At 40.5% G+C, this 8,375-nt stretch overlaps 1 protein-coding gene across 2 annotated transcripts; it reads left to right on the top strand.

Moving 5' to 3' along the window:
• The first annotated feature begins 216 nt into the window (after nucleotides 1-216).
• On the top strand, nucleotides 217-8,312 carry scoca (short coiled-coil protein a). 2 transcript variants are annotated; one of them, XM_071503997.1, is made up of 4 exons: nucleotides 217-435; nucleotides 4,939-5,010; nucleotides 5,101-5,181; nucleotides 6,392-8,312. In XM_071503997.1, exons 1-4 carry the CDS (start codon nucleotides 372-374, stop codon nucleotides 6,532-6,534), a joined length of 360 nt encoding a protein of 119 aa, XP_071360098.1. In that variant the 5' UTR covers nucleotides 217-371; the 3' UTR covers nucleotides 6,535-8,312. The 2 variants fall into 2 exon arrangements, with proteins under 2 accessions (XP_071360098.1, XP_071360099.1); XM_071503998.1 differs by lacking the exon at nucleotides 217-435 and adding an exon at nucleotides 3,222-3,353.
• The last annotated feature ends 63 nt before the right edge of the window (nucleotides 8,313-8,375 follow it).

Below are 8,375 nucleotides of genomic sequence, written 5' to 3'. Positions count from 1 at the left end.
GTTGTCTCTATGGCTTTCACGTGAGGTTACTGGAACGTAAACTTTGACCCCTGATAGTTGTCCTGCAGGCTGGGGCAGTCTGTCTTATGTTGTGGTCCAGTGGTCGCCATGGTGACCCTTTCCCATGACAACACTGTAACCTGAGCCGTCAGTCAGGTAGGGCAGGTAACCGTGACGATGTGAATGATTCAGACAGCAGGTGCGTGAGGAGGCGGTGCCAAAGGACACAGAGAGAGACAGAGACAAGAAACAGTAGCAAAGTTCAAACAAAGAAAGAGAGAAAGTTACAAAGTCGAAACACTAATGAGTGACTCTGTGGGATAAAAAACAAAAAGGAAACCAGGCTGGAGGAGGAAAAGGAGAGTCACGCCATGGACACCGAGGTAGACGAGGATGATGGGACATTCACTAACATCTCCCTGGCAGATGACACAGGTAAAACCTCAATGGACTCCTCAGTTATTTAACTGTTGCAGTTAGATCTTTTCTGGCCTTCACTTTTCATGAGCACACAAAAAAGTAGTAAAAAAGCAGTTTCTTGTTATTTGGCTACAGTTTCATTTAACCAGCTGCTTATGGAGAAGTCACCAGTCAGAATATCAAACAAACTTAAGTTCTTAACATGTAAGATGATCTCTAAGACCAAAACAGAAACTTTGTACACCTCTAATAGACAAACTGTTGAGAAATACATTATAAAGATGGAACAAGTTATATGGTTTTCAGGTAACAGTCATTCTAGACTGTAAAAATATCTACACATGTAATCAAATCATTTCATCATACACTTCTTTTGTCAGTGACAGTACATGTGACAGACAGTTAAAGCAGCTGTTACAAATATGTGACTGAACAAAGGGCAGTGAGGCAGAACCAAATGGCTTGTAAAACCAGAGTGGTAATGTGGGTGTGCTGTGACAGGAATGGATGTGACTCCGAACAAATCTGCATGGCTTTGTTTTTGGCATTCACTGCATATAGTCATTTGTTGTTTGCGCACACACACACACACACACACACACACACACACACACACACACACACACACACACACACAGTAATTGTCCTTCAATAAATGTTTTTTATGAAGACGAAGAGCATTTAGCTAAAATGTTTTGATTTAGGATTAATCCCTTCCCAGTCTAAATACCTACTACATGAATTGACTGTGTATCTAACAGTTATCACATACACACTCTCAACTATCTTTATATCTTTTCGTGTCTGACCAACATTTGCAATACACTGACACAAACAGGAACATGCATGCACTGATGTCAAGGTGAGCTCAGTGCCACAGGTGGCCTTATACCCCTGATATTCCTTTTACCGTCTAGAGTAAAATGGCTGGTAAGTTTGGCAGCCTGGTTTTAAAATGCAACTGATCACAGGCATAAATATGTACATTTATCAACAACAAAACTATTGACTAATAATTCAAATCTAATGTATTGATAATCAACATGTATGATTGTGAGATTTGTAAGCACAGACAGGCAGACTGACTATAAGAAAGAATCATGACTATAATCTATGTTTGGAGACTGCAAAAGAAAAATTATTTTCTAAGAATATTCACCATATGAGTAGAATGTGAAATAATGCAAGTGTTCAGAAATTAACTATTTTAAATAATCAGAGACCAACTAATAATTTGTGGCCCCTTTTTCTTGGGCCCTGGGGAAGCCTGGCTGGTGATCCAGCTATGACCTTAACAGCAAAATCTGAGCATATTCTATTAAAGCCAACTGAAGCCATACATTGTTGCTACATACTCTTTTGGACTCTCCAGATAATGCAGTCTGTTAGAACCATTGGCGATAAAACTCAGGGCTAAATGGAAAGTTTAATATTCCCATATTGTAGAAAGTACATATCTTTTTTGATTATAAAGCAGGTCTAGGTGCTATAAATACTGCTAAAGTATCAAGGTTCACGGACAAAATGCAAAATTCAAAAACTGTGTCTTAAAATGAGCCTTCAGGACTTCTGTAACTTTGTGAGGCTCAGATCCTCTGTTCTGATTGGCTGACCGACCTGTTGTTGCAAGAGCTCCAGGGAGAAGTCTGAGAGAGGAGATGTGAAATGACATAGAAATGTTTTTTGGTGCTTAAAACCACAAATATATCTTCTTATGGATAATCAAACTTAAAATAAAACACCAGAAAAGTGTAAACAATGGAACCTCCAAAACTGAAAATGTGTTTGTTAAGGCTCTGCAGTCTTTTGCTTGGGACACAAATCGTTTCATTAACCTGTGTAAAATATGACTGTCCATCACTCGAGAATCAAAATGAACACTGCATACACCTACACTGGATATTCACTACACCAGCAGCGCCACCACTGGGTTTTACTTCCACTTTCTGAGGTAGGAAATATGATGACTGTTCTGGAAATGTCAAATTATCTCCATAATCATCCCGTACATTTTAAAGCAAAAAAACTGCCATGAAATTGCTCAATTAGATGTCATTTTATATTAGTTTAAAGCAAGACCGTGTGACTTTTTTTGAAGAAGAAAAAAAAAAAAAAAAAGCAATTTTCCCCTTAAAAATAAAGAGTTAATTTCATGAGCAGTAAAACACACCTTTGCTCTATTTTATACATCCAAGGGGTCTGCCTCCCCAGCCTTACTTGGACTGGTATGACTTGAGCTGTGCTAATGTGAGCGCTAATGCTAGCTACTTTAGACAGACATTGTGTTTGGGAAACAGACGCACCGACCAAGAAAGCGGAAGAGAGGCTGAGAAAAAGATGGAGGCAGAATAGACTGGACATAGAAGTCTGTTGGCTGGAGCGGCAGTGTCCCCGGGGTTTGGTTTGGCTAACAAGCAGCAGCATATGGACTCAGAGCGAGCAGAGACGGCGCAGACGCTGCAAGGACAACACACACACACACACACACACACACACACACACACACACGTACAGAGAGGGAGCGAGAGAGAGAGAGAGAGAGAGACGGATAAAGAGAGATATGCATATATTAATGTTCCCACCGGCCAGACAGGTGGACAAACACAACATACACACACATACAAAGGAAGGTGTGGTTGGGCTGACATTGCTGGTCAGGTTTTCATTGCCAACTGCTGCAATGACTGTCTGCGTATGTGTATGATTTACTATCGGGGGGAAGACTGAACGCCTAAGCATCTGTTAGGACTGCAGCAAGTGTGTGTGTGTGTATATGTGTGTGTGTATATGCAGTATTTGCTCCCCCTGTCGGTCAGTGTGGTCACGTACACAAAGTGAGGTCGTGATGACGATATTGACGGTGAAGTACAGCTAACATCACCATCACCGTCTCAGAGCCTCCAGTCTGTTTACAGGGTAATTTCTTGCTTTAGGTGAGTTTAAGCGGTTTAGTTGTTTTGTTGTTGTGTACCCCAGAAAATGTCGCTTAGCAAAATCCCAGCCTGCTTTTCCGATTACATCTGAAAGCCAAAGCTAGCTAGCTGCAGTAGTTAGCTTGTAGCTGTTAGCAGCTCCCCGGCCGATGTCCGGTGACACGTTATAAATTGTGTTTGTCAGAAAGTCGTTTCTAAATGTGCGACTAACTAGTTTTGGTTGCTGCTGATGATACAAAAACCTCACAGTTAGTGATGGAGTCGTTATGTTGTAGCTAGCGGCAGAGCTAGCTCACATAGCGCCCATTGTCGGACAACTTGGCTTCTGCTCATTTCTGTTAAAAGTGGTTTGCTGTCAGCGTCCCCATTGATCGACCCATGCTCTTACATTTCATGTGACAGCGTATTTGCAAGATTAGTAACGATCACCACGAGTTTTACTGGTATGGTATGGTATGGTATGGTATGGTATGGTATGGTATGGTCTCTGTGTGTTTACGTATGTCGGATGTAGGCTGGTCTGTCTAGCCGAGCTGCTGAAGGACCGATATGACCCATCTTCGAGAAAGACGAACAAGATGGACCAGAGTAAAAGTAGCAGCTAACCGCTAGCAGGGTGGCTGTCTGATACTGGAGTTTCGATGTGCTTAATCTATGTTAATTTTTCATGAACGCACTGTTGCGATTTCTCGGTAGCCTCTGGGTTATTTGTGGATGTGGCGACAAAATACACGAGATTGCGGAGTAGACAGACAATGAAGTCTTCCTGAATCCAGAGTTCGTTAGGCTTGTCTCATCTGTGTGATACTTTTGCGGGGCAGCATCATCTCACAGCCTGGGTGCGGTGTTTGCTTCCACCCTGCTGCCATCACCCACACACAACTCAGTTTACGCAGCTGTAAGATTTAACTTCATGGCTTTATGGCGTCCATTGACATTTAACATACGGTGGCCCCGAGAGCTCAACGCACTGCAACTTAAGTAAGCAGATGTATATAAAGAGAACACAGCTTAATCAATTTGACAAGACATGCATTGCAAATACTCACTATACAACCAAATACAGAAACGCGCTCTTTTAAGTTGCAGTGCGTTGGGCTCTCAGGGCCACCGTAATCATGGGAAGCATGTTTAGCAACGTATTTGGTGTAGCATGGTTGCATAGAAAATCCACCCTCAAAAAGCCAGGAAAACTATTCTGGCGAATACTTGGGCGACATATTCGTGTTTCCTCTGATGGCTGGCTGAATATAGCAGCCAGAATCAGCCCAGATGTGGAAGTATATGAGTCAGTCTCACCCAAGCTTATGTTGGGCCAGAGGCTTTCACCAGAAAAAAATTGTCATCTGATAATATTTAGTGATTCCTTGTACAATGAACAGCGAACCATCTCTGCCAAAACAAAAATGAACACAGTTTTATGAAGTTAAACATTAAATGTGAACAAAAATGTTATGTACCTACTATTGTTTTGGCCATCATCTACCAATTAAATTGATCATAAGAAAACCTCTGTTAGGAGGCTGCTTCATGGAGTTCACACTGTCTGTCCCCTTTGTTTTTTTTTTGTTTTGTTTTTTTACAGTGGACGGTGAACCTGCAGTCCTGTATACTAAACAGGAGAACGAGCTTTCCATCATGAACTGTGATATAGATGGTAGGTCTGCTCACATGACTTCCAATAATAATCATGAGATAATGTGTTATAATTACATTTTAACAACATCACTGCTTGTGTTTATTTTAGGCGACATGGAGAACCAGGTGGAGATGGAGGAGAAGACCAGGTTAATAAATCAAGTTTTGGAGCTTCAGCACACACTGGAAGGTAAACACACACAGCCTTCTGTATTTTGCTGTGTCCTCCTTGGGCTGGGAAAAAACTGCCCCCAGGTTTAGTAAAAAGTTGGTAAAGGCTTTAAAATTATGCAGTAGAGCCCATTATGTTCTGAATTTGCTAACAGAAGTCATTTGACATTAGAATCCCCTTAAAGCGTCAGATGATAAAATTTGCACCAAAAAGTCAAATGTAACCAAAGCCTTTTCACACCTCGTGTGTACGTGCTTATTCTGTCTCCTAACACAAACCAGATCCTGAACACTGTACTTGTTCTTTCCACTAAAGCGCGTGTCTTAAATGTTCTTTTAAACATTGATGACTTAGAACACTGGATGCTTATCTCTGTGCTGCTGCTTGTTTCCTTCTGTTGTTTGAATGCTAAAGCACTCACTCCACTTCTGTTTGGCCCCCTCTCCATCTCTCCTTCACATAGACAGAAACACAAAGTTTTGTCCAGTGAATGACAGATAATGGTCAGAACAAATGATGGTAGCTGGTGACTTTAAAGTCACAGAAATCTTTGTCAGAGAGAAGTCTTTAGTTGAACTCGGATTTCAGGCTTACCCTTATCACTACATACATGTGCATTTTTCTCGCAACATTTAACATTTATTTAAGATTTAGTGGTGTGAGGAGAAAACAACAAAGAAAAAAAATTCTGTATTAGTGACAGTTTACTCATTTACCTTACCTTTCTGAGATGTAGATTAAACTTAAAAGTGTCGTCAAGCTTTATCAGGTCTGCTTGTCACATGGATGATTAGGTTCAGAAATTCCTGCTCGCTGCACACAAAAGCACCAAATTCTGACATTTGAGAGGCTGTGACCAGAGAATTACTTTGGCATATTTGTGTGAAAATTAACGAACACTGAATCAGTCATCAGTCGTCAATTTACTGTTCAGTTAATTAACCATTGCAGCTCTTGTTCTTTCTCTGGCTCTCTTTTTTTTTTTAGGTTGTTACACAGCAATTTCTGTCACTTTTTATGTGAAAAACCAAGTGCAACAGTGCATGTCCTCCAGGAGAGTCTGTCTGAAAAATGTGTTGTTATCCCCAAATCTAAACAGTAATGTGCAACTGCAATGTTGTATGAACTACTTCTTTTCTAGCATAACCTGGGCAAGTTGATATCACTGAATTTGTTTGACAATGATGAATTCTGTGCTTCAGTTTCCCGTTTTGTATTTCTATCCCAGACCTGTCGGCGCGAGTCGATGCAGTCAAGGAGGAGAACCTGAAGTTAAAGTCAGAGAACCAGGTCCTCGGTCAGTACATCGAGAACCTCATGTCGGCCTCCAGTGTCTTCCAGACCACTGACACTAAGAGCAAACGGAAGTGAGCTCCCCTTAGAAAATAAAAAAAATTAAAAAAAGAGGAGGTCCCAGGTCAGCAGCCGGGAGAGGAAACCCACTGTGAAGATATGGAGAGGGGGTTTGTTTTCTCTGCAGACCTGGGTGTTTTCTTCAAGCATTTGAGCTCTCTCACCTGAGTCAAAACTAACAATTTCATAATAAAAAACAGAAACTGACATTGTCACCCATCCAGTTGGCTCAGAAATAGATACATTTCATGTTAGTCTGGCCCAGGTCTGTGTAGCAGCAGCTTCCTCTCCACACTACAGATGAGGTAGACCTCACCCTATAACCACAAACACACAAACCCAACCAGAGTGTGTATATGAAGTGGTTAAGGGTCATTCGTACCTTGAGTTTCTACTTAATGCTGTTTGTCTAAGTAGTATCTGTAAAATAATTCTTAGCTATAGTTTTTCCTGCTTGGTTTTTCTGTTTGAGGACAATTCTGACTTTTCTGTGGCTTTCCCAGCTCTATGACTCAGTGTTCCTGTCTCAACTGATCTGTAAGTGGGCTAAAACAAACCATAGATATTACAAAATGCCGTTTAACCATGATCCTCATTTTCAACGCTGATTTACTTTATTTATTTATTTATTTTTGTAAAAGTTTTTTCTACGTCAGCAGGGTCTGAGCTTTTGGTAACTCTGGGACGTCTGTATAAAGCACGACTGTATTCCTCCACGTAAAAGCTGGAAAACTGGACAGTATTACTGAAAATAAGAAAACAACTTAGATGGCATGTTTGATTCATACATTTATAAATAATTTTTCCTTTTGTTGAACAGTTAAGCATATCTAATGAAATGGCATTAATAACTGAAATGCAGACTGGATGTACCTACTGAGAACTTATTAACAATAGTAGGTGGATACTGGATACAAACAGGCACCATGGAGAGCTCTGCAACAATTAAAGTAAAAGCACAGAGAATCTAAATGTTGTGTTAATTAGCACTCTGTAACAATGTAGGTCTTAACTAACATCAGTGATGTTTTATTGCAAGTGGTTGAGTTTTAAATCACAAAGACACAAGATCTTCTTTCTGTACTTAAATTTGCAACCCTTTAAATTTATCAAATCATAAATTACTGTAAAGCAAGACTGACAGGAAGTGGGTGAGGTCATAAAGAGACAAACCCTGCATATTACATTTTGTGTCCTTACCCTGTAACAGTGATGGGGGGAGGATGGTGCTGAATGACACGAGTAGGTGGTGAGACAGGGAGATGAGAAAGGGAAAAGAAAGATGTTTTCCTCTTTAACTGCATGAACAAAAGCAGTAAAGAGGCCTTGAGTGCTATTGATCCAATCAGTCAGGCCTGGAATACATTGCCTGCTGGAGGATGGGTCTGACCGTAAAATAAGCTGATGTCTTTACTCTACAGCAGAGTGGTGGGTGTGTCCTCTTTGGCCTCTGCTGCGTCAGACAGAAACAGACGGGATAAGTGGATGGAAGAGATGAAAAGTGACTAAATTTTGATTCCCTTTAAACTGTCTGAAAAGCAGTAATTCATGTGTAAACATCAAGAAGTGAGTGGTGACGCTGTGTGAAAAGGGAGAGACTGGTAGTTACAGGAGGGTTTAAACTGTATATGCTGTAATCTATTGAAGTTATTTTGATATTTTTAACAGTTGTACAGTAGTATTTCATTAATTTCTGTCATGCTACCTACACACACCCTGTTACCATCTTGTCTTGTATGTAGACACCCTGCACTTTTGCCTTTAAACATTTTTGTTTTAATAAAAACCTAAGATCACTTCATTCTCTGGGTCTTTTATCTCCTACATATCCCTGAAAATAAGATTCTTTACAAAATGTG

The sequence above is a fragment of the Trachinotus anak genome, unplaced genomic scaffold, assembly GCF_046630095.1.
Source record: "Trachinotus anak isolate AG129_WGS33_773 ecotype Australia unplaced genomic scaffold, CSIRO_AGI_Tana_v1 ptg000019l, whole genome shotgun sequence".
NCBI classification, from domain to species: Eukaryota; Metazoa; Chordata; class Actinopteri; order Carangiformes; family Carangidae; genus Trachinotus; species Trachinotus anak.
The sequence above is the reverse complement of the archived record's forward strand: the minus strand, read 5'-3'. Positions and strand labels throughout refer to the sequence as shown.

Coding starts and splice junctions, on each gene's coding strand:
- scoca (XM_071503997.1), top strand. CDS start 372: ATGGACACCGAGGTAGACGAGGATGATGGGACATTCACTAACATCTCC. Junction 5,011..5,100: donor CATGAACTGTGATATAGATG/GTAGGTCTGCTC, acceptor TGTTTATTTTAG/GCGACATGGAGAACCAGGTG. Junction 5,182..6,391: donor GCTTCAGCACACACTGGAAG/GTAAACACACAC, acceptor TTTCTATCCCAG/ACCTGTCGGCGCGAGTCGAT.